The 26553-nt window shown below is 43.2% G+C and overlaps 1 protein-coding gene across 2 annotated transcripts in view; it reads left to right on the top strand.

Annotated features, from left to right (window-relative positions):
* MAN2A2 (mannosidase alpha class 2A member 2) overlaps window positions 1–21787 on the top strand; it is a 200320-nt gene extending 178533 nt beyond the window's left edge. The window contains exons 19-24 of one of the 2 annotated variants that reach the window (XM_068275259.1): window positions 312–453; window positions 2158–2291; window positions 6912–6989; window positions 13864–14058; window positions 15633–15743; window positions 20895–21787. In XM_068275259.1, the coding sequence (XP_068131360.1) occupies window positions 312–453; window positions 2158–2291; window positions 6912–6989; window positions 13864–14058; window positions 15633–15743; window positions 20895–21053 (819 nt within the window). In that variant the 3' untranslated portion in view covers window positions 21054–21787. The remainder of the gene's footprint in view (window positions 1–311; window positions 454–2157; window positions 2292–6911; window positions 6990–13863; window positions 14059–15632; window positions 15744–20894) is intronic. The other variant, XM_068275261.1, reaches the window with a different exon arrangement.
* Window positions 21788–26553: the final 4766 nt, after the last annotated feature.

The raw sequence follows: 26553 nt of genomic DNA, 5'->3' as shown, positions 1-26553 counted from the left end.
TTAAGATTTTGTTGTAGTGTAGCCCGACTGCAGGTCATCTACCATTTGCTTACTTTTTCCATACACAAATGTTTTTTCTTCAGTTTGAGCAAAGTATGAAGTTAGAAAGCAATGTGAGCTCGAAGCTATGTTTAGGATCTTATTATTTCAGAAGAGCAATGATTATTTTGGTGGCATTGCCGTGTCAGAAACTGTATCTACCATGGCGTGTAGACTGTGTTCTGCTATTCAGATACCAGTTCATCCTGCTAAAATGCATGTGAACAACACAAATCACCATTCACCAATGTAGTTCTTGTTGTTCTTTACAGATTCAGACCAGGAAATTTTTCAAAAAACTTCCCCTTCAAGCCAACTTTTATCCAATGCCAGTGATGGCGTACATCCAGGATGAGAGGAGCAGACTAACACTGCATACAGGGCAGGCTCTAGGTGTATCCAGCCTAAGAAGTGGTGAGTGTACAGCAAGTATGCCATGCCATGTTTCCATAATGTAAACTCCCAAACACAGCAGCATCCCTGCCATACAGTATTGGTTGGAAATGTTTCTTTTCTTTTGTATACAATACAAGGGACTGCCAAAATGGATATCCTGGTGTAAAGTAAATTTACATCAGAGTAGGCAGTGGTGTGACTTCAGAGTGTATCTGAGGTCCACTCCAACATTCATTTATCCAACATTCCAGCATTTACATAGGGAAACCTATATGCTGATATTCAGCAGTGGGTTGTTGCCATGGAAGATATATTTGTAGTGGTTTATCCACTAGCCACGTTTGCAGCAGTATATCTACGCCCCGCGGGAAGACTGTTCCTGTCTCAGGGGCGTAGATATTCCTCTTTTGCTCCCAAGCGCGTAACCGCTGCCAATCGTTAGAGGGGAGATCAATGAATGGGAATGCAGTTCCCATTCATTGTTCTAAAGGTGCCCATACATGGTACCATTTTTCATTTTTTTCAATTAGATAATTTAGTTTGATTATTCCGTTAGATAAAATATAAAGATTTTTCCAACGTGTCCGATCGGAGTTTTATCGAAAAACGGGATAACCATTACTTTTTCTTGATCGAAAAAAATATTCTTTTCAACTTTCATTCGATCGTTTTGGTTGAAAAAATAGGAAAATCAAACGTTTTTATCGTACCGTGTATGGGTACCAGAAGTCCCTGTGTCAATGATCGCTGGCATACCTGTGGTCATTGTAACAAACAAAGTTACACTTGCATGCATTACTTCCTGCTTGTGTACTATTAGTATGTGTCAGGTAGAAAATGTGTGAGGACATCTTGTGGCCAAATAGTAAATCACACCTACATACATTTATTTCAATAAAAAGACCTACACATAATTTAAAATGTACTCCTTACCTCCCACACTCTCCCATAAATACCCAAATAAAACATTTGCATTTAAAAAAAATTACAATTAAAAAGGTGCATTTTTTCAGTTTTGCGTCTATCACTATTTACAAACCAATATTTTTCAAAATAACAGTAATATCCCCTCTTAACAAACATTAAAAAAAGTTCAATCTCTAAAGTAACTATGTATTTTATTTTAATTGTCATTTTTATTTCTAAAGTAAAATATTGGCGCCATACATTGTGATAGGGACATAATTGAAACTGTGTAATAACTGGGTCAAATGGGCAATAAAGTACATGAGCTTTAATTATGGTAGCCTGTATCATTTTAAAACTCTAATGGCCGTAAACTGAGAAATAGTTTTTTTCTATTTTTTCTTCTTATTATTCCAGTTAAAATGCATTTAGAATAAAATAATTCTTAGCAAATGTACCACCCTAAGAACACCTAAATGGAGGCAGAAAAAAACAAAGATGTAGATCATTTCTGGTTGACGTATGTCTTTTTTTTTTTTTTTTTTTCTTCAACCCTAACAACTATGTAACTATTTTGCTGTGATAAGTATTGATTAAGTTATTGGTGAATAAAGGGGAGAAGCACTGAAAGGTGAAAATTGCTCTGGTCCTTCTGATTTTATTTTCTGTGGATTTGGTTATTAACAAAATCAAATGCAACTTGTTACCATATTTTTCTAACAATACGCAACACAGGAAAGTATGAAAATACTAAATAACAAATAATGTACCTTTTTATAGTAACGTGTCCGCTTACCAGTCTTCTCTATCATGTAGGTCAGCTGGAGGTCATACTGGATCGCCGTTTGATGCAGGATGATAACCGTGGCCTTGGTCAAGGCTTAAAAGATAATAAGCGTACATGCAACAGATTTCGCATCCTTCTGGAAAAGAGATCATCTGGCAATAAGGTAATGCACTTTACCTTACCTGCTTTCACTAGCAGCGCATTCATGTTGCAAACTTAGACTGGCTGGCTGGCAAAGCATGCTGAGACTTAGTCCCACACTGTCTGGAAATCTTCTAGTACCATCACATCACTATGTACTTAAAAAAAATTCAACATCTGTAAAAGATTGAAGAGGTTTCTGTCACATATGTAACATGGAACCAACATGTCTGTGTTTGAAAGGGGAACATACAACCAGTCTATTGAAACTTATTTGTACCCGCAGATTGATCAAGTTGTTAAGACTAGTTATGAACAGGGTGGGTAATTGTGCTATGATTTGGAGCCAGGGCTGGTGGTGGTGCCACATTTGTGTAGCAATTATCTTTGGCTAAGACTGAAAATGCCCTAGCCAGTTGCATCATTGACTGAATGCGCAAAACAATGACTGCCAGCCAAGTAATCATTTTAGATGTCTATAGTTTTCAGTAGCCCTATGTATGTTAATGCCAAAGAGGTATTCATGCATAGGGCATTCCCAAGGAAGTGGGCTGGATTAGGAACTGCTACCGGGGTGGGTCTATCTACTAGCAGCAGCACCACTGGGGCTTATGGAGTTAGTGGTGGGAAATATTCTGTCTATCTTTGCATGACCTTTATGAGATGTATAACCTGTACCTTTACATCAGTAAGCCAATCTGCAGTCACAAAATATTCCAATTCTTTTCCCTGAGAGGCTGTCTGGATACATCTACCGTATATCATTATACTCCCTCTCTAGAGTTTCCACAGAGCTCCATGTCAATGCCAACTTTCTGAAACCTCGAGTATAGGTAGAGTACCTATATACATGCCGCAGTGCAGCATGCAGTGTCTAAGAAACCAGTTAGTGTCCCTGTAGTGAGAGTGATGAGGGCATTTGCCATATTTATTTCCATTTAGACAATGCCAGTACTCTGGCTATCCTAATGTCTTTGGCTTCAGTAGTGTCTGAATCACACACCTGTAACCAGCATGCAGGTAGGGTGATGAACTTTCTAGTTGCATCATACATCACAAGTGCGATGCAATGCATTCATTATGCTTCTCTGCCACTGTAAACACACATTGTCCAGTTACCTTGACTGACCATGCTGCACCCAATGTAAATGTACCCTAGAACTATAATTGCATCATGTTGGGATGAAATCACATTGTCCGTTGTGGCAGAAGGCAACGGACGCAGTGTGGAAGGACCCTTAACCAAATCACCTGACCTGTGAACTAGTTGTGTGTCTGTGACTTAAAGTAATGAAGGCAAAGGATCAGCAGGTCACCCGGTCAATTGGCGTTGATTATACGGAGCTAAATATGGCAGCCTCATATTCCTCTCACGACAGGGTCACTTTAACAGGCTCAGTTATTGCCAGGATGATGATGCTTTATAGAGGTTGTCTTTAAAATGAAATTGCACCAATATTACAGGGAAATTCAACTGTTGTCCTAAAATAGCCATAATTATCAATGGTTGCTACAGAAGTCATTTTGCAGGTTGAGATGGAAAGATATCTGACTGGATAGTGTACCGATTAAGAGCTCTGCCTCTGACACAGGAGACCTGGGATAAAATCTCGGCTCGGCTCCGTGAGCCTGCACCTACTCAGTAGGAGACCTTGGGCAAGACACTTTAACACTGCTACTGCTTGTAGAGCGCGTCCCAGTGGCTTCTACTCTGGTGCTTTAAGTCCGCCAGAAAAAAAGCGCAATATAATTATTTGTCTTGTCTTTTTAAATAATCAATCTGCAGCCATGTAAGAATGTCCAAGGCTGATGGGAAGCTCAGATTTAATGCAGTCTTGTCTACAGTACTTGGATGTACACTGTTTGGAGAACTGTTGCCATGAGCCAGTCCAAAAATGCCTACATAGCACAAGAGTCTTTGCTATTCACTTTTAACACTTGCAGCTTGATTCACTGCTAGTTTGAGCAGCGCGAATAAAAATCTTCACAAGCTATGTAGCGTGCACTTTTAACTTGTGCATGCTTCCTTGTTTAGTGGCCGCTCTTTACTCCCGCCCTGAACCTCATCGCGTCCTGTAGCTGTTTAGGACGTGATCCCTGCGCTTTGATGGGCCCAATAGGCTGCCAGTCACTTAACAGGCAGCCTATTGGGCCAATCATAGTGTGGGGATCACATCCTAAACAGCTACAGGATGCGATGAGGTTGAGGGCGGGAGTAAAGAGCAGCCACTAAACAAGGAAGTTTACGTAAGTTAGAAGCGCACGCTACATAGCTTGTAGCGTGCGCTGAGGATTCTTACTTACATAGCTTAGAGAATCAAGCTGTAAGTCTCCTCCATTGATTGATAAATCACTGTCTTTATATCCACAAAAACAGTTATCAAGCTGTAATAATGCTTGTAATATATAAATCTGAACCAAAAATGCAAAGTTCTGTTTTTGTTTTTTTTTCTTTTTATCCAACAAAAGTGGAATTTTACCTTTTGACACTGCTGTAGATATTTCTTTATATTAGAATAGCTGAATCTGGTGAGATTTCCATAGTTTCAGAAGAATTCTGCTATGTATGCACAATTCACTAAACCGTGGTAACTTATACCACGGCCGTGCTAGTGCCTTGCGCGCATTATAACGTGCTCAAACACAAATTTTTGCACGCAAACTGCATAATGCGTACATTAGCCCGCAGAAATTCACGTTTGCATGCAAAATATGTTACGTGCGTTATAATGCATTCAAAATGCTAGCGCGGCCATGCTATAAGTTAGGGTGGTTTAGTGAATCAACCCTAATAAGACTTTCTGTCAGATTTACTGTCAGATCCATTATTTCCGACAGGTCTGATCTGATTTCCAATCGATTTTCCAATCAATTTTGAGTTCAGATTGGACCTTTTGCAAATAATTGATCTGGCAGTAAATCTGAAAGAGAATCTCATCGTCCATGCCTAGCGTTACATTGTAAATATATTTATATAGCATATCGTTTATTGTACATAGTTTCTGCACATAGATTAAGAAATAATTAAAACTATTTACCCTTATTATACAAGTACTAGAGTTAGGCAGGGCTCACACTTGTATATGTGGAAACATGCATGTATTTTTGTGCACATAGTTTGGGATACCATGAGCATCCTCACACAATGAAAGTTAGCATTTTTCCATAGCAGCTAATATAAAAAGAAAAATGTGTCTGGAAAAGTGCAAAAAATGATCGGGTTTGCATTCATAGTCAATGAGCCCACTGATTTACATGGGCTGTCAGTTCATATGCAAATTCACATTGCAGAGACACACATGCAGACTTTTCAGGCGTGACCCCTGCAGTATTGGGAAATAATACTGCCTCTACCGTAAGAGCTTTGTACTGGGCCTTTCACTTACACAGACTGGATGCAGACATTGTGATATCATTGACAAGATCCAAGACCAACACTTAGGCCTCTTGCACACTGCATGCATTTCCGATTCAGATTACGCTTTTTAATCGGTTTTTACATCCGATTCCGATTTTTAATCTTTACTGCATGCTGCGTTTTCTGATCCGGTTTTCTGTTGAATGTATTCAGGGAAAATGGGAATTGAAAATCGGAAACGGAATCAGAATCTGAATCAGAATCGAAAAAAGTATTTGTAGTGTGCAGGGAGCCTAAGGGCCTGTTTCCACTAGAGCGAATCTGCATGCGTTGTCTGCATGCGGATTCGCATAACCAATGCAAGTGGATGGCCCTGTTTCCACTTGTCAGTTTTTTCCTGCGTTTTTCTGTGCAGGATTTTTCTGCACGGTAGAGCCTGCAGAATTCGCTTGTGTGTGGAATGCAGGCGATTCGCAGGCTATGTATTTGATAGGGAAGACGCACATGCGTCTTTTGCCGCGATTTCGCGTGCAAATTCGCATGAAAACTAATGTAACTTGAACCAGGCAGTGACATGGTTAAATTCGCATATACCCTGCCTATGCGAAATCGCGGCAAAAAACGCACGCGGAATCTCATCCGCATGCGATTTCATCAGCGGAGGAATCCCGGCAATTCGCACTGCACTAGTGGAAACGAGCCCTAAAAGTGCCGAAATTGTCAGCAAGTAAAAGAATTGCTACAATGTATTTCCTGATAAGTGGTTACTATAGATACATTGGTAGCACTCTACATTGCTACACATTTACTGCTTCCACTGTGTGTAGCTGATGGACCCATGGATAGCAGAACCTGCACACTTCTCATTCTGGCCACTGATAACAGTTGCCAGCTGCCTGGTGTAACTCCCGGTTTATCATGTATTGCTTAGAGAAAACCCAAGATTCATTTTCATGCATGAATTCCTGTTAATTATTTCATGTTTAATCCCCTTTTTTTCTGTTTCTTAAATGGCAAGTATATACGCATGCAGTTCTCCTTTACACCTCATTATGCCGTGTATACGTAATCCGCACCTTGCCATTGTGGTGTACGCCTACTCCGCATTCCCATATAAGTTGTGTATTTGCTATGATTCCTCCTAGTCAGTGCCAGTATGTCATTTTAGTTACTGATCTGTAAATCGTGGCTGACTTTGTGTATGACCTTTTCCCATCCTCATCCATCCATTTATCTCCTCTTCCGTTTCATTATTCCCCTGTTTGCCATAACCCTTCTGCCCAGCTCTCCAGCTTCCTTTCTAAACTGCTTTCCAAGTTTAGAAATCTGGCATTATCCATCATGAGGAGCAGCAGCGATGAGGTAATTCTCTTCAGGGCATAACCTAGCCTGGCTTTGTAACTATGTGCATTGTAGTTAGCAGCTTGTAGATGCTTCATAGTGTAGAGCGTGTGACTAAATGTGCGCTTGTGTCATATATATTGTTCTATGCTGGCCTTGTTCATACTCTGTGTGGGGAGGTTTCCATTTTTCTGTCTCTTTTGCACTTTTTCTTGCTATGAAGTACCGGCTCAGCCACTGGAAGACTCTTTAAATCTACTACAGTGATTGGAAAATATGAAGAGCTGCATGCACAGAGTATCTGGCCAAACAAATGTCCTTCTTCTAACAACCAGTCTGCTTTTTCTCTATTTTGTACTAAGGCAAGATGGAGAATGAGGGGTAGAAGCTGATTGGTTGCTATGTGGGAAAACCTAAAATATGAAAATCTATGCTTGTGTACTTCACACATGCGGCACAAAGACAGTATGAGTGCAGCTATTTATTTTGCTATTTATTTTGTACATATATTACAATTCAAACCACACTGTAATAATAGAAAATATCTGTGGCCGTTCTACACTCCATTTTGTAGTTGTTTCCCACCGTTATGCTACACACCCCATCTTCTTTAAACCGTTCAGTCTGTTACATATTATCAGGCATCTTTTCTAAAATGATTCCCATCAACCTCCCTGATTTCCATGTAGCGCCTGTACAGGGAGTCTTCTCATCCAGCTTACTCAGGAGTAGCTCTCATTAGATCACCTCACAGTTTCATGTCTCTCTTAAATGTTTCTTTGGCCTTCCCTTTCCCAGCAGGATTCTCAACCACTGGTACTTACATCATATTAAGTCGCTGTCGCACCTGTGTCATATATAGTGTCCATAAAGTATTCTGACTTTTTTGTCATTAGCAGTAAAGTATTGCTGAAGCCATGACATACAGCTGAAAATACAGTATGTGCAAAGTTTCTTGCATGCCAATAGAATTGTAATTGCAAACAGCGAGTTCTGTGATTTAGATAGCCCTGCTTCTCAGCCAATGGCATGTGCCGGCCAACTGTAGAGTGGGGTAGGACCCGTCTCACTCTAGTAGAGCCACAGCCCAAACCCATTGCCTGTCTGTTGACTAGACAGATGGACAGCACAATGATGAGTTCCTGTTCTGCTGTTCCTATTCTTTTACCAAGATAGACATTGTTAGGCTGATTGCTTTCTTAATGGCGATTTACAGAGATTACCCTTGAAGACTGCCTACCCACCCCATTTTAAATATACCGTAAATGGTAGTGTTCAATAATAAAAATGTTTATACATACTAAAATGTAGTGTCTCTTGGGCTTGCCTATGCACTCTCTGGGAAGCTAGTTTGAACGTGGCCCCCCAAAACCCCAGCCAGCAATATGAATCATGAGTAGTGATCCAGCCACACCCCCTACTAGGGTGCAGTATGGAAGTTTGGGCCAGTGCACACCAAAAACCTCTAGCAGATCCGCAAAGCGCTAGAGGTTTTTGAAGCAGATTTCAGAGCGATTCTAGGCATGTTTAGAGAGGTTTTGTAAACATGCCTAGCATTTGTTGGAGCCTTTTTTGTGTAGCAGATTTCATATATTGTTACAGTACAGCTGTTGCTGAACTGCTTCTGTAACAAAAACGCCAGAAAAACCGCTCTGATCTAGCGTTTTTCAGAGCAGTTTTCCACTTTCCGATACTTTAACATTAATTAAACAAACTGCACCTGCCCCTAATTAGTTCTAGTTAAATCAGTATCAAAATTAATAAATAACAAGTAACAAGAGTGTTCGCTATCATGAGTCCAGTAGTTCATAACAAACCGCAATACGTGACATCGCTCCTCTTCTCCAAGTCCTCATTATCTGCAAAATTCGAACACACTGTACATAGTGCATTACTGCCAGATAACATACGGCCAAACTCTACTATGACACCCCAAGTGACAAGTGGTGCACACGTGCTACACTCAGTGGATAATAACACAGCTTTTCCCTTAATGACCAACTGCTCACCAGGTGACATCCACCTCAAATTCCAGGTGGATCTAGCGTTTTATAAAGTAAACAGGCAAGGCAGCTTTCCTGAAGAACTTTCAAAGCTTTAATCCATGATAAGCATGTAAAACATAGTCATAAAAACGCTCATAGCGTAACTTGTTAAAAACTATCAGCATCAGCCTGCGCTAATCAGCGCACTTACGTTACATAGGCCCTCACATTACTTCTGTAACGTAAGTGCGCTGATTAGCGCAGGCTGATGCTGGTTGCACTATGAGCGTTTTTATGATTATGTTTTACATGCTTATTAGAGCTTTGAAAGTTCTTCTGGAAAGCTGCTTTGCCTGGTTACTTTATAAAACGTTAGATCCACCTGGAATTTGAGGTGGATGTCACCTGGTGAGCAGTTTGTCATTAACCACCCTGGCGTTCTATTAAGATCGCCAGGGCGGCTGCGGGAGGGTTTTTTTTAAATAAAAAAAAAACTATTTCATGCAGCCAACTGAAAGTTGGCTGCATGAAAGCCCACTAGAGGGCGCTCCGGAGGCGTTCTTCCGATCGCCTCCGGCGCCCAGAATAAACAAGGAAGGCCGCAATGAGCGGCCTTCCTTGTTTTGCTTAGATCGTCGCCATAGCGACGAGCGGAGTGACGTCATGGACGTCAGCCGACGTCCTGACGTCAGCCGCCTCCGATCCAGCCCTTAGCGCTGGCCGGAACTTTTTGTTCCGGCTACGCTGGGCTCAGGCGGCTGGGGGGACCCTCTTTCGCCGCTGCTCGCGGCGGATCGCCGCAGAGCGGCGGCGATCGGGCAGCACACGTGGCTGGCAAAGTGCCGGCTGCGTGTGCTGCTCTTTATTTCATGTAAATCGGCCCAGCAGGGCCTGAGCGGCAGCCATCGGCGGTGATGGACGAGCTGAGCTCGTCCATACCGCTAAGCGCTGTGTTATTATCCACTGAGTGTAGCACGTGTGCACCACTTGTCACTTGGGGTGTTATAGTAGAGTTTGGACGTATGTTATCTGGCAGTAATGCACTATGTACAGTGTGTTCGAATTTTACAGATAATGAGGACTTGGAGAAGAGGAGTGCTGTCACGTATTGCTGTATACTGTAACATTGAGGCAGAAACGCCTCAGAAATCTAAAAAATGCTGCAGCCCCCGAGTTTGCATTTGTGGAAAAAAAGAACCGCTCTGGTGTGCACCAGCCCATTGAAATACATTACCCAAGCAGTTTTTAAACAGCTAGGGTTTTTAAAAACGCTCCAGAACTGCACTGGTGTGCAACAGCCCTAGACTGACAGCTCTGGCTACATCACCACTAGATCCATTAGAAAGGACAGTGAGTGGCCGCCCACCCACATTACCTTTCAGAATACGATGCAGGGCACCATTGATTCAGCACCCAACATCTAGAAAGCACAAGAGGTCACAAAGCATATGATGTGACTGCTGGAATCATAGTAGATTTAGGTTTACAGTCAGCTTTAAATAAATTGGCAGCTGGGGTGGCTTTTCACCTTCCAGAGCGCGTGCGTGAAGCTGATTAAAAAAACAATCCATTACTTGTAGGAGCTGCTTTATCAAACACTTCATTGATTGTTTGATATTTTGCCTGGATTTCAGCTTACCATTCAGTGACTTACCATTGTGTGCAGCTCTAAATGCATTCTTTACATTTATGCTGTGTTCCCACTTGTGCCGGATCACCTGTGGCCAGCGGGAGGGACAATGTAGTGTCCACTCCGATGGTCCGCTGTGGTCTGGCTGGGTCCTGGGGCAGGAGCGTTCCCACCATATGCTATATGGGGAATGCATCTGCATGTCCGGGATTATGGTGGACTACACAGAAGTGGAGCCTGCTTACCACAACAGAGCCATTGCAGAGTGACCAGTGTGAATGGCTCCAATTTATAAAATAGGAGCCGTTCACTGTCAGTTTTGCAGTGAGCGGAGAATGGACAAAAAAATGTCTCGGCTCAGCCTTTAATGTGGAGACGTAGGAAAACCTAAAGCAAACAAGCCACATTGGATTTAGTAATTAGCTGAGATTTCCTGGCCTACTTTTTCTGGTTTTAGGCTCCTCTTTTGTTGTAATGTGGAACCTTTTCTCAGAAGACTGTGTGCATTTATGTTTCACAATGAGCTTATCATTCTCTCTTTTGAGGAAGATGGCCTACTTACATTTTATTTTGTTGCCTAATCTTCCAGATATTTGCATTTGTAAAGATTGTTCAGCCTACATGCCTGCTCTGTATATTTCCTATGAACAGGTGACTCATTTCAAATACTGCTTCAAAAAAGTGTATTAATAATGTATGCCCTGGCTTTTACAGGCCTAGTGACCCTACAGCAATTTAGTGTTGTGGAAAGTGTACCAGTCCATTACAGAATTCCTTCCCACTTGTCACTTCATTATCTGGAGAAGGCATCATGCAATGTAGTACTCACCCCTCTTTCACAGCTGAATATTGTCCCCTGTAACCTACCACCACCAATTCACTATTACAGAATCTCTTTAATAGCGTATCATTTTCAAATCAACTTTATTATGTACATTTTTTTTAGGTTTCCCTAAAAACATATTTTTTTTTCAATTATGTTGTTATTACAAATATTTGTAGTTTGACTGGTAATGTTTGTAAATGAGAAAGGTCCTTGCTTTACTGCTGTGTAGGAACGATGACCCCATACAGTAGACTTTAGAGGACCATTACACATTTCATCTAATGCTCTATTCTGATTGCCAGCTAGGTAGTACCATTATTCAGAATATATTTGGCCGCTTAACAAAATTGTATCCAGTGGTTTAATTTAAGAATTCTACATCGTAGATCACAAAGGTACCACATTGGTGTTCATCAAATTATGATTTAAAGTGGACCTGAACTCGCACAAGACGCAAGGAAAACTGAAAAAAACAGAAATGCACCCTGTATATGTTTAAAGGGACTCCGAGCAGTGTGGAAACTATGGAAAGATGCATATCATTTTAAAGCTCTCTTTCTCCTTTTTCCAATGAAATATAAACCGCCGCCCTATGCCTTTTAGTTTTTTCGCGATTTTCGCGATCGAAATTGTCGCGGCCGCGATTTCAATCGCGAAAATAGAGAAAACTAAAAGGCGTATGGCCACGATTTAGGTATCGTCAGAAAGAGAGCTTTAAAATGATATCCATCTTTCCATAGTTAGATTGTATTACACAGGGCGACTTTTTCCTAAAGTCAGCAGCTCCATTCTGCTGAATGGAGCTGCTGACTTTGAGAAAAAGTCACCCTGTGTAATACAATGTAACTAACTATTGAAAGATGGGTCTTATTTTAAAGCTCTCTTTCTCCTCTTTCTGGCGACACCTAAATCGCCGCCCTACGCCTTTTAGTCTTCTCTATTTTCGTGATTATAATCGAGGCCGCTGCAATTTCAATCGCGAAAATAGCAAAAACTAAAAGGAGTAGGGAGAGGCGGTTTATATATCATGGGAAAGAGGAGAAAGAGGGCTTTAAAATGATATGCATCTTTCCATAGTTTCCGCACTGCTCGGAGTCCCTTTAATGAGTTTAGCCTGTGTAATTCCCCCTCATTTGTGACTAATCACTAGTTGTAATTTGACCTCCCCCTGTGTTATATGACTGCCTATGACAGACAAGCAGTTAAGCCCATTTGAAAGCACAGGCTGTAAACGGTATGTCTGCTTCCATGAAAGCAGGAAGTAGAAACTGTGCAGATTTATTTTAGGATTTGTATCACCTGTAACAAAGAAATGTTTTTTTGTTTAAAGGTTATTATGCTGTTGTGTATCTTTTAGAGCAGGACAGACTTCTGAGTTCAGGTCCACTTTAAAGAAAAAAAGAGAGCTGCTTCTGCTGCAAAGCTGTAGAGATGCAGATGCACAATGTGGCTGCCTTTAGCCTCTGCTGGGGTAAATCTCCCAACATGCATCTTTCTTGGCACCATATTATAGACCTGATCACATGAACACAAGCCTAGGACAGGTTATTTTATTTGTCTCTCCCGAAAAGAGAAGGAAAATATACTGAATGAAATCTGGGTAGTTGTCTAGTTCTGCTGCCTGCTGCTGATATAAGCAATGCTCTGTTGCTGGTTATAGAATACCATGAATTTATCAGCCGCCAAGTCTGGAGAGTTGGCTATTTGTAAAGACTTGTTCAGTACCGCAGTGAAGTGAAAGTCATTCCTCCTCACCAAACGTTTCCAGTCAGAGAGCCATAAAATAACCTTTTGTGACACTAGATATGTACCTATACACTTTGTAAAATATATGTGATGTAAGTAAGTACAGTTTATGAATAAAACAAATAGCTACATACTATATATTCACTTGAGGAGGGGATTTGCACTCTCCAGAGCAAAGCATGAAACTTTTTTCTAGGAGCGGTGGTCAGCAAGAACTTGAACCCCCTATGACAGTACAGCCACTCCGCTTTGCCAGCCTTGCTTGGATTTTTTTCCCCAAGGTTTGTCTCTTCAGCTTAGTGAACAGCTACAGAAAGATAACCACTCCCAATGCTACTGCTCAGTCAGGGTAATGTCGGGTATACTTGTAGCAATTCACAATACCCTTGGAATCGGTGGCCACAGGAAAGCTCAGTTGGGCATGGACATCTTGTATATTATGGGGATTCCACTAGTGAGATTTTCTTGTTGGAGTTTGTCAATTCTGTCCCACACACTCCATATGGTCTCCTCCTTCTATAGCAGCAGCAGGGTACTTCTCCACTTGCTGCTTTCTCTGTAATATAAAATCCGTATCCAGCAGGGTTGACTTGGGGACGCGGAGGTCTCCCCAAATGCCATATGAAACCAGAGAGTTATCTGTCAGATCACAGAATACCGGTAGGTATTGTATGTAATTAACCTATTTCTTCCTGTTTGTTTTTTCAGAACGCAGCAACCCAGCCAGTCAGTTTTCCTTCCCTTCTCAGTCACATGACCTCTATGCACTTGAACAATGAGCTCCTGGTGATGCCTGTGACCAATGAGAAAGCTGGAGGCCCTGCTCTTAAATCTTTTTCGCCTCTTTCTGCGACTCTACCCTGTGACATCCACCTCCTTAATCTACGGACTCTGCAGGCTGAGGTGAGCATGAAACCAGCAGCAGTGAAATGTCATAAGCTGGCCATACATGATACAACATTTACCTGATCAGGTAACCAATAGGTTTTCAATCAGGGATTACTGATAGCACAATTTCTTTGGAGCACTTGGTATAGATCAGATATTGGCCTCAATTCACTAAGCTTATCCCCTGTCTTTAATAACTCTTCTAGAGTTGTTACCATGGTGATAAGGCATGTAGTATTCAGGAAACATTTTACCTCAGGCAAACCTAAAGTTAACTCTTCTGTCTTTAAGTTAACTCTCCAATCCTTAAAATAACTCCAGAGTTAAAGACAGGCTGTTAATTAACTGCGTGTGAAAATAACTACAGAGGAGGTAAATTAACTACAGAGGAGGTAACGTAAGGAATGAAGAGATAAGATAACTCTCTCACTGTGTGAGGTAAGTTTTCTCTTGCCTTATTATCTCCAGCATGATCTTAGTGAATTGAGGCCATTGTATTAATGAGAATGCTGTCACTAGCTGCCTGATGCAGTACAAAGCTATGGGAACATCAATTTCATACCGCTGACTTCTCCGCTCACCCAACTGCGCCCCATATGATTAAGAATTGCCTTTCCCAATAAATGTTCAATCAATGAAACAACCAAACATTGATCGAGAAGGTAGTGTTTTTAAATTGGGTTTTGTTACGTTCTATGGTTTTAGTAAATATAATGGCTAATTTATTAAAACCATTGGACTGTGTATGGTTAACTTTAGCTTTGTGCTTGCTGCTTTCCTAACATATGAAAGGTAGCTTTTTAGCTTGAAATCAATTAAATATCTATCAAACTGTGCTTGGACGATTCCTGGACCCTTAATCCCCCCCCCCCCCCAGAGAGAGTATTACCCCCTCCCAGGGGCTCCAGAGCTGGCGTATGGGGCCCCCCAGAATTCCTCCCAAATTAACAGTGGTTCCCCACGGCCCCTGCAGAGTACTCACAGTGGAATGAACTCGCCTGCCCGGTCGGCATGCTCCCTCCTTTCCTGTGTGTCCTTCCATCTCCATTCCCACCGGTGTCTGTTCTCTGTGACCCCATGGCATGCTAATAATTATAATACAGAATTATGCTAATCATGAAAATCTGTTGTAAAATGGACCAATCAAATCTTACAGTAAAAGCATTTGATTAATTTTCAAGCTGCATAGATTTGCAGTAACATTTGCATAATTCTGCATCATCTTATTTGCATATTTTATTTGCATATTTTAATTAAAGTAGAAAGATGGCACTGAGCCAATATGTGCTAAACGCCATTTAGACATCATTGGCACAGGAATATGAGGCTACAAAAATGCCTATGGATGTCCATTGTAGAGGGAAAAGACTTTTTGTACTAATATGCCTTTACATGTCTGGCATATGGATGCGGAAATACAGAACACTTATATGGGGGTTTTAATAGCCTCATATTCTCATCACAGAAGTTGTAAACAGACAGCACTTCAGTTCCAGGATACGGTCCTGGGGGTTCACAGGTATATGTCATTGCAACCTGCATCTGTGTGATTTCCCTTTATGATTTGTCGTACTTTGGCTCTCTTGTAGGATGATGGAATTCCTTCCCTTGATACAGCTCTGATTCTGCATCGGAAAGGATTTGATTGTGGACTGGAAGCAAAGAATCTTGCCTTCAACTGCACCACAAGTCAAGGAAAGGTATTCCGTTTCCTGTCCATTTCTTCCAAGTTGTGACCCTGATATCTCTACAGACAGACATTACTAATTGTGTTACAATGCAGCTTGTATATTCTGTATCTATCAACTGTGCCAACAGGAGATACCACAGGCAGTTATACGCTATATTCATTTGTGTTTCCATTGAGTGATGTGAATTGGAGTCTGCAAATGCACTATAAAAAATGCATGGAAACCTGCAGCAAAAAAAAACAAAACACTTGCAAATGCTTTTTGCAATTTGCAGTGGAAAAGAGCCCTAATGGAAATCCTCCCTACAGTTTTTAGTGGGGTTGGTGTTTTTGTGCCTGTTCAAATCTTTTCAACACTTCCTTAAAGGGAACCAGAGGTGAGAGGGATATGAAGGCTGCCATATTTATTTCCATTTAAACAATACCAGTTACTTTGCAGTCGTCCTGATCCTGTGTCTCTAGCCATAGACCCTGAACAAGCATGCAGCAGATGAGTTACTCTGACTGAGGTTTTTCTGGATTAGCCATAATATTCTTGTTCCAGATCATTGGGGCTGCCAGGCAATGGGCATTGTTTACAAGTAAATATGGCAGCCTCCATATACCTCTCACCTCGTGTTCCCTTAAACTTCCCACTCGGATTGGAATTTTCTTCCAGATGGGGATGCAGACTTTAAAAGAATGCAAGAGCGGTACTAAATCTCTTGCACACTATCTTTAACTGAAAGCATATTTACTGGAGTTGGGTTTTAAGAAAAACATCATGATGTATTAATGGTCATTCATTATATTAGCTATGGCATTTAGGCTACGTTGACAGTGGTGTGTTGTGATGCAGCATAACAGCTCGCCGCAGTGTAACGCACCTGCGCTACAGTATTTTGGCACGGTACCACACAACGTGCACATTACAGTGGTAGTGAAGCAAACTTTTCATTGGCTGTATGCAATGCAACATGTGGGTAACATACAGCGGCCCTTTCCCGATCCATTGCATTTCTGCTGTTAGGCACACAGATACACACTTGTCAGTCAGTTTTCTGCATCAGTATTTCTGCAGGAGTTGTCTGACAATGCAGAATTGCTGTCAATTGTTTTTCTGCATGTAAAAAACACATGCTACTACATTGATCAACATTAGTCCTCAGTTTTCCTGCTCAGAAAACGCACAGAAAAACTAAGAAGTGTGGACAGGGCCTTACATGGATCGCAACAGGCAGTGTTTATGTAGCCTTGATGTTCAAATATTCTTTACCTTGGTTATAAGTTGCTTGAAAAGATAGCTAAAACATTCTGATCTGCTCCTGCATGATTCATTTTAGCATGAATTTTAATGATGCGTTTTGGGGCTTGTCCCGCCTCCTCCAGCTGTGTCTACAAAGACCAGCATTTTCTTCTATTTAGGACCTTACCATTCTTTTGTCCCTGGTGCTGCCGCTGTCATTTTTGCAACTGTCACTCAGACATTTCAATATATTCATCTGAGTCTTGAAGAAACTAGTCTAAAAACTATAGACCATTTAGGAAGTACTAAACGTTTGCAGCTGATGAAGTTTGAATACAAGATAACTAGTGGAAATTACCTGGTTTACACTCAGTCAGAGCCCAATCCAGTGACACTCCAGGATATTTTTAAATTAAATCTGTAGTAAGAGGGATATGTAGGTCGAGAGCGGTAAATTGGGCGATGCCATTGGCTGTAATGTGAATTAAGGCTTTAGCGGTGCTCACTCAATCATTTGGGCACTGGCAATAGCCGGAGCACAAATTACAAGAAAAACAAAGTAATTACATGAGGAACACAAAAAAAATAGGTAATCGGTAGGGAAATAGTTTGGGGGGGAGGCGGGGGAACAAAAGATCTAGAGCAGGGGTCCCCAACCTTTTTGAGCCCGGGGCCCACTATCCCAACCAAAATTTTCTCTGGGGCCCCCCGGGGGGGGGGGGGGGGGGGGGGGCGCTAGTGGCGGCAGCAGCCCCCCCTTTTTTCCCAGATTCCACAGTATAGCAAGTATAGTTAGCCAGTTAGCCCAGAATAGCAAGTACAGTTAGCCCAGAATAGCAAGTATAGTTAGCCCAGTATAGCTGCCCCAGTGTCGCCAGTACAGTTAGCCCAGTGCAGCCAGTAGTTACCCCAGTATAGCTTCCCCAGTGTCGCCAGTAGTTAGCCCAGTGTAGCCAGTAGTTACCCCAGTATAGCTGCCCCAGTGTCGCCAGTAGTTAGCCCAGTGTAGCCAGTAGTTACCCCAGTATAGCTGCCCCAGTGTTGCCAGTAGTTAGCCCAGTGTAGCCAGTAGTAGTTACCCCAGTGTAGCCAGTAGTAGTTACCCCAGTATAGCTGCCCCTGTGTCGCCAGTAGTTAGCCCAGTATAGCTTCCCCAGTGTCGCCAGTAGTTAGCCCAGTGTAGCCAGTAGTTACCCCAGTAAAGCTGCCCCAGTGTCGCCAGTAGTTAGCCCAGTGTAGCCAGTAGTTAGCCCAATATAGCTGCCCCAGTGTTGCCAGTAGTTAGCCCAGTATAGCTGCCCCAGTGTCACCAGTAGTTAGCCCAGTATAGCTGCCCCAGTGTATCTAGGAGAGGTGCCCTCTCCCCCCCGCGGCCACCGCTCCTGTTACCTTATGAGCGGGCGGTTGCTTCCTTATATTCCCCATAGCTCCTCTCCTCTTGCAGCATCTCATATTACAGCACCGCGTCCCGCGCAGCTGCTGTAAGGAAGGGAAGGAAGCAGGGCAGCGGCTTCCTGTAGCGGCGATCGCCGTTACCATGGGAACGCTGCCCCGCCTCCTTCCCTCCTCACAGCAGCCGCACAGGAAGCGCTGCTGTACGAGATTCTTCAAAGAGGAGAGGAGCTATGGGGAATATAAGGGAGAAAGCGGCCGCCTGCATAAGATAACAGGAGCGGCGGGGGGAGAGAGAGGGAGAAAGGCCAGATCCGCCGCGGCCCCCCAAAAATCTGCTCACGGACCACCAGGGGGCCGCGGCCCACAGGTTGGGGACCTCTGATCTAGAGCAGGGTGAGCCGTCTTTCATCTTCACCCTGTGCCCAAATTTCCTCACGCCGGTTTTCCATGTACGCTATGTAGTTTGCCATCATTTATTCCATTTTTATTATTTATATAATTAAATGCTATTTGCATGAGTACCACTGTGCTTGCGATACTTTTAGTACCTAAACCAGAACTAGTATACACATCAGGTGCTTTGACGCCACTGGTTGCATGATTGTTGCACAGATATAACTGGAGCCGTCAGAAGAGCAGCCAAACATCAAAAGTAAACACTAAGGGAAGTTTCCTAGTTACTCTCGCCACAGGTTTCCATAAAGCAGCCGATGCTGACTTCTGAGTTGAAAATAGTGAATGTGCATTTTACATCAGAATCAGATTTTTTTTTTCTCCAAGTACAACCTGCGGAGGGGGAGTGGGGATTGCAAAGTGCAAAAATAGTAGAGTAGGACTGAGAAGTGTAGGCTGAATGCCATGTGGCAGGGCTGCCCTCTGCGGCAATCGACTGCTGTATACGGCAAAGCGGTGCTACGGGAGGGAGGCTGAAGCAGAGCAGGATAAAGGGAGAGTTTGAGTGTTGGGGGCCGGTGTTCAGGGCTTACCCAGCCTGTCAGCCATAGGCAGTGGGTAGGCTCCATTGAGTTCATCCATGTTCATAGTGAACTAATGGCTTAGTCGATCCAGGGCCAGAGGTCAGAGCCAGAGAGCTGTGGAGATGGCTGGTGGGCCCGACATGGACAGTGTCCTGGCCAATTGCAGAGATGACTGGTGGGTCTGGCTTGAAGGCTGCATGGTCTGGCTGGCATGGTGGAGCAGAGGTGGCTAAGCTCCCCTGGGCTGCGATGGTCGGTGGTGGTATCCTTGCCAGTGTACGAGCAGAGGGTGGCCTGTTTTTCCTGGCAGCAGTTGCATACATGGCTGTCATGGTGGAGTGGAGGCGACCAGGCTCCCCTTGGCTGCGGTGGCCAGCGATGGTGGTCTTGCCGGCATGTGGGGTGAAGGTGGCTTGTCTTCCCTGGTGGAGTTCATGGTGGGCCTGTGGCTGCTGCGGTGAACCGCCAGCTAAATGACCTTCAACAGTGGGGGCGATGTGGCCACATCTACATTATCCCCCGGCTTGCGGCTTAGTCCATACCAACTGGACGGGTGGCTTGGAGGTGCGGGGGATGTGGAGGAACCATGCAGTGTACCTTGGAGTGGTGGCAGCATCCTGGATTGAACTGGCTAGCGGTGGAATCGGAAATGGCAGCAACGCGGCCTTTGAAATTTAGCCCCCGACTTTGCAGCCTGGTCCGGAGCAGCCAGGCAGGAGGCGTGGGGGGTGGTCCCAGGAGTGCCCGCAGAGCTCATCCTAGCAGCAGCATCTTGGGAGTTCCTACAGATCAGTGGCAGTCAGACAGAGGGTTGGTCCACCAAGCAGGAGTAGAAAATGGACTTTATTCATTTTTAAAGAAAAATCTCACTGTGATCACCTTTGATTATGTAATCACACAAAACTGATTGATTTACTAACATTTCAGCATCCCCCACGATCTATCTTTTACCACTATTAAAAGCGCCAACATATTACGCAGCGCTGGACATTAATTTAGGTTACAGACAAATTTAGGGGTGACAAATGGCAATATGACAATACATGAACGCAAAAAAACCAGATCACACATCACAGTATGAGTACAAGGTAATGCTAGGTCAGTCACTGGAGGGGAGCATGGAGATTAGGCAAGTTAGGTTCACTCAAATGCATAGCATGGGTGCACAGTAATGGAGGTGCATGATCAGGTAGGACACAAAAGGAGGACCCTGCCCAAAGGCTTACAATCTAGAGGGAGGGGTAGGGACATGAGAGGTAGGGGACCAGAGTTCAGCTGTGGGTTTAGAGCAATTGTGAAGGGTGGTAGGTCAGAGTGAAAAGGTGAGTTTTGAGAGCCTTCTTGAAGGTGTTGAAGGAGGGGGCTGCCCTAATGGATGGAGTTAGGGAGTTCCATAGTGTTGGAGTTTTTAATTAATTCAAGTCGAGGTTGGCTGGATCATTTATGATCGCTGCACTTTTGATGCATTTAAAAAAAAAAAAAAGTTGAAAAAATATAAAAATGTAGGTGCAAATTATGATGCTTATTATCTCATGGTGTGTATATGTTCTGTGTTTCTCTTCAGCTGTCGCTCGGAGGATTGTTCCATGGGATAGAAGTAGCACTCATACAGCCCATGTCCTTGACGCTGATGTATTCTCTAGCCACGCCTTCAAACAGCAGCAACTCAATACTTAGCTTAGACCCGATGGAAATTTCTACCTATCGCGTCCGTTTCAGCTAACAGCAGCCAAGTGGGACTAGGATCCCATTGCACAAAAGCCAAGGACTGGACGCTGGGTGTCTCTACAGCCAGTTCATGCTCTGGTGAAGAGCAACAAGTCTTCTTCTGTAGCCTGAAACACATTCAGCACTGAAAGAGCCAGTTCAAGCCTTAGGGACAAACCAAAAAAGCCCTCTGTGCAAAGTTAGTCAATGCTAAAGGTACAATGCATTTCAGGCTGTTATGGTCTCAAGGAGCTCAAAACTTAGAAGGAACCTCACAGAGCCGGCAGAAGCTATTAAAGACTAAATTGCTTTTTAAACCTATTTATTTGTTGACTTTTTACACACACCTGACTTCTGCCACAGTTCAGATGATCCCAGGTGAAGAGGAGTGCTCATGGCAATGTCCCGTGCCATTAAATGCTGCAGAGATCTCAGAAATATTTCTATCCCTCTGGGAGATTCCTACTAGATGGTAGCTTAATCTTAGATTAGTAACATGACAAATCTCTGCATCGGTGTCAGTATTTCCCATGATCTATCTTTTTTATACCACAGCACAGCTGCAAAGGACTGGTGGAGTGAAAAGCCTGAACCATAAACTGTACTTTGTTTCTGCAACTGTGGCCATAAATACAGATCCCATCCCTGAAACTGGACTCTGGTTTAAATTTTATTTGAAGAAAAACTAAAGTTTTCTATTGTTTTGAATGGCAGAGCTTATCTATCTCTAAATATAAACTATATTATTGATTTTTGTGTCCATTTCTGAAGCTTGGAAGGCTAGTTATATGCAAATTATCTGATCTCTTAATTGGGCTGTTGTCCTTGTCTACTGTGCTTTAACATCCTTACATTTTATGAATGTTGTGTCTGTAAGGCAGAAGTATAACTATAGCCTTAGCATCTTCTATGGAATCTGGTAAGTGTGGGAAACAATCAGCCCCTTTACCTCTGCACAGCCCTTTTTCTAACATTGGTCTTTTGTGTATCCCTCACAACTTTGTATTTTAGTCCACTAGTGGAGCTGAAGTTATAGTGTGTGCAGTGTAGGGATGTGTATCCACTGATGCTTGGTGTACAGGGATTCTGTTCGGTACTGCAGTGTGTCTTACAAATGTACTGACTGAACAAGAACACTTCCCATACTTGAAGTGACGTATCTGAGCGCAGGACTCTGTTGGGGAACTACCAATTCTTCCGTTTAGTGTACATGGGAGAAGACTATATATTGTTGCATCCACTCACACTTCAAAATTCTGCTGTGAGACCTCATGGTTTGCAGTTACACCACTGCTATGCATTCCCCATTGCTAACTGCTATAGCACACTGATGTGATAGGGCAGCCACACGTAATTCCTGTAGGTGTGTTAGAGACAGAGCTGGAGAAGGGGCGGGTGAGGAGACAGGTGCAGGGCTATGTTTTTGTATGGGTCAAGAAAACTCCACTGTGCTGCTATCCTCTTTACACTTTCACCATGATTACCTTATCTCTCTACACAGTTGATGCCTACATTGTCCTGTCACTGTCCCCACAGGATGGGACTGTGCTATATCTGAGAAGGAAAGAGGTGGTGGTGTCATCGCTCATTGGTACCATGGGCAGCACCGTCCCTATATAAGGCCCTCCAGATGGCCGTCACTTTTTTCAGTCTGATTGTTAAACCTGGCCATTCCAACAAGACCGCCTCTATTGGCCGAAACTGGCAGAATGGTGGGCTGAGCTACAAGTCAGAAAATTAAAGCACAGCTGTGGTTCCAGAGCCGGCTCTTACTGGCACTCGGGGTGGTACTTATGTGTTCGTTTTATTTGGCTTTCATTTTCACTTAGAACCCAACATTTTCACTGTAGGTAAAGACTTGGTGAAATAATATAGGCGTATTTTTTCCCCATTGTGCCTTAATAAATGTCCATGTTTATATCTAGAATGCCAACAATGTGGTGACAGAACACTTTTTATTATATCATTGTCAGCACATGAGTTCATATTACGTGGCCAGTAAATAATGTGTATTGAGATGCCCATTACGTTCTTTAGTAGTAACATATAGCTGGTTTTCATTGGCAGTGACCTTACTTTATCTGCCTGGAATTGGATGCCAGGTGCCTGTTCGTTGTACTTTATCCAAAGAGTTTAATAATCAGTGGGGACACTGTGCATTATGTAAGGTACAGTTGTTTTCAAAATTATTCAACCTCCAATGCTGTAAAGGGTTTTAGGGAATTTAGTGTACATTTGTAATTGTGTTCAGAATTAAATCTTACAAGGACTTTTTAAAGAACCAAATGCAACTAAAATGACATCAATTGTTTTTGTAATACAGTATTAAATGTTTTTGTTTTTTGTGTGATTTCTTCATTGTTCAAAATTATTAAACCCCTTAACCTCCTGAGCGGTATGGACGAGCTCAGCTCGTCCATCACTGCCGGAGGCTGCCGCTCAGGCCCTGCTGGGCCGATTTTCTTCAAATAAAGTGCAGCACACGCAGCCGGCACTTTGCCAGCCGCGTGTGCTGCCTGATCGCCGCCGCTCTGCGGCGATCCGCCGCGAGCAGCTGCGAAAGAGGGTCCCCCCAGCCGCCTGAGCCCAGCGTAGCCGGAACAAAAAGTTCCGGCCAGCGCTAAGGGCTGGATCGGAGGCGGCTGACGTCAGGACGTCGGCTGACGTCCATGACGTCACTCCGCTCGTCGCTATGGCGACGATCTAAGCAAAACAAGGAAGGCCGCTCATTGCGGCCTTCCTTGTTTATTCTGGGCGCCGGAGGCGATCGGAAGAACGCCTCCGGAGCGCCCTCTAGTGGGCTTTCATGCAGCCAACTTTCAGTTGGCTGCATGAAATAGTTTTTTTTTTATTAAAAAAAAACCCTCCCGCAGCCTCCCTGGCGATCTCAATAGAACGCCGGGGAGGTTAAAGACTACCACTCTTAAGAACCGAGGTTAATTCAAGTGTTTTCGACCAGGTATTGAAAACACATGTGGATGTTAGCAGCAATCAAGCATAATAAGCACCAATTAGGCAGATTTAATATGACTGTGATACTCTGCTCCTTCTAGAACACATGTCGAACTATAGGCCTGGAGGGCCAGATCCATGCCAGTGTTTAAGATGGACTCAGAAAGAGAGGAATGTGTTCTACCTGATGGACCACATCTTTCGTGATTCAGACCCATCAATTTATTTGTGTCAAAAATGTGTGAGGATCTCGGCCCTCGTAGGACCGGTTTGACATACCTATTCTAGACATTTACTGGTGTGTTTACAAACCTGGTGAAGTCAAGAGAATGGTCCAGGAAGACAAGAGAAGAGGTGATTTCTCTTCACAGGAAGGGCAATGGCTATAAGAAGATTGCAAAGATGTTAAACCTACCAAGAGACACCATAGGAAGCCTCATTCGCAAATTCAAGGCAAAGGGCACTGTTGAAACGCTACCTGGTTGTGGCAGAAAGAAGATGCTGACCTCGACTGCTGTGCGCTACCTGAAGTGCAAAGTAGAGAAAAGTCCCTATGTGACTGCTGAGGAACTGAAAAAAGATTTGTCAGATGCGGGGACTGAAGCTTCAGCTCAGACAATAAGGCGCACACTGCGTAATGAACTCCCAGGCGCACCCCCTTGCTGTTTCCAAAGAATAAGAAGAGCCGACTGCAGTATGCCAAAAGGCATGTGGACAAACCACAAAAGTTTTGGAATAGTGTCCTGTGGACTGATGAAACAAAATTAGAACTGATTGGGCCCATGGATCAACCAACGCTATGTTTGGAGGAGAAAGAACAAGGCCTATGAAGAAAAGAACACCTTGCCTACTGTGAAGCAAGGCGGGGGGGGGGGGGGTCGTCAATCATGCTTTGGGGCTGTTTTTCTTCTGCAGGTACAGGGAAGCTTCAGCGTGTGCAAGTGACCATGAATTCTCTTCAGTACCAGGAGATATTGGATGAAAATATGATGCAGTCCGTCACAAACCTGAGGCTTGGGAGACGCTGGACCTTTCATCAGGACAACAATCCCAAGCATACCTCCAAGGCCACTAGAGCATGGTTGCAGATTAAAGGCTGGAACATGTTGGAGTGGCCATCGCAGTCACCAGACTTAAATCCGATTGAGAACCTCTGGTGGGACTTAAAGAAAGCCGTTGCAGCGCGCAAGCCTAAGAATGTGACTGAACTGGAGGCTTTTGCCCATGAAGAATTGGCTAATATACCTGTAGATCACTGCAAGACACTTGTGTCAAGCTATGCTTCACGTTTAAAAGCTGTTATAACTGGAAAAGGATTTTGTACTAAGTACTAAGAATGAATGTCACTTGGAGGTTGAATAAAACTGATAATGATGTGAGCACAGAAAAGACATTTGTGGCTATTTCATTATAAATGTTATGTTATATTTGTCTGACTTACAAGTGCCTCCTTGATTTAATTGTAAACAAGATGACTGAAATGATCAAAATCCATGTCAAACTAACCAAAACACTCAATTTCAGTGGGGGTTGAATAATTTTGAACACAACTGAATAGTTTGCTAAACAATAAAATCTGTCACTAGTGTAATGTAGCCCTGTTGTTCTGGAGTTGTACACTCAGTGTAGTTGTCACAAAGGACTGATCTGTGACTTCTGCCTCTGCTACTGTGGTTTCATCAGCTCAGCCCAACCTCAGCCTCAGAACAAGAGTGTAACTAGAGAGGAGCAGATTCTGCATTCACAGGGGGGGCCAGAACTACTAACCTTCCCTTCCACAGATACAGGGGACTATACTTCAGATCTGGTGTTTCTGTGGCTACACCTGGTAGGGGTGCGACGATTATGATGGCCACACATAAAGAGGAGCTGTCAGTCATAATATTTCAGAAAAAAAAACACATAAACAAATAGATAAATACTTGCTCTACTTATATAACATACGTATAACTGTCCACGTTTTGATTTTAGTGTTTTTTTTTCTGCAGTAAACAAAGAGAAAATCCTTCTTAGTATTTCCCATTCTAAGTGTGGCTATTTTGAAGCCAATCCTGATGTAATTTCCTCCCTTAGTCTCCTCTGCCTGATTGCCTGCCCTCCACTATAGAAAGTGCATTGTCTCAGCATGAGAAATACTGGCCAATCAGAGAGGAACAGAAGTGTGGGAGGGGAAAATGAGAGGGAAAGAGGCTTCAGCCAATCAGGCTGCATTAGTTAAGTCTGAGGGGGAAGTATAGAAGCAAAAATGACAACCCAGCATGCCCTGCAACTTCCTTTTTGTGTACCAAATTTTGTGTGTACCAAATAAGAGACGGGTAAACTGGGGAATTATCATTTATCAACAAGAAAAGTAAGAGTGATTTTAACTTTTGGATTGCCTGGTTAGCATCCTTATTACTTGTTTACCAGATAAAAATAAAGAATTGATTTTTGATTTTATGCCTGACAGTTACACTTTAATGAGATAGGCCCCAAGGCCATAAATGGCACCAAGGGGAAGCAAGGGAAGGAATGGGAATATAGGGGAAAGGGGGGGGGGAATCAAAATTTCGCTGAGGGGCCCC

Source organism: Hyperolius riggenbachi, chromosome 3 (assembly GCF_040937935.1).
Source record: "Hyperolius riggenbachi isolate aHypRig1 chromosome 3, aHypRig1.pri, whole genome shotgun sequence".
NCBI lineage: Eukaryota > Metazoa > Chordata > Amphibia > Anura > Hyperoliidae > Hyperolius > Hyperolius riggenbachi.
This window is presented reverse-complemented; position numbering and strand designations above follow the sequence as displayed.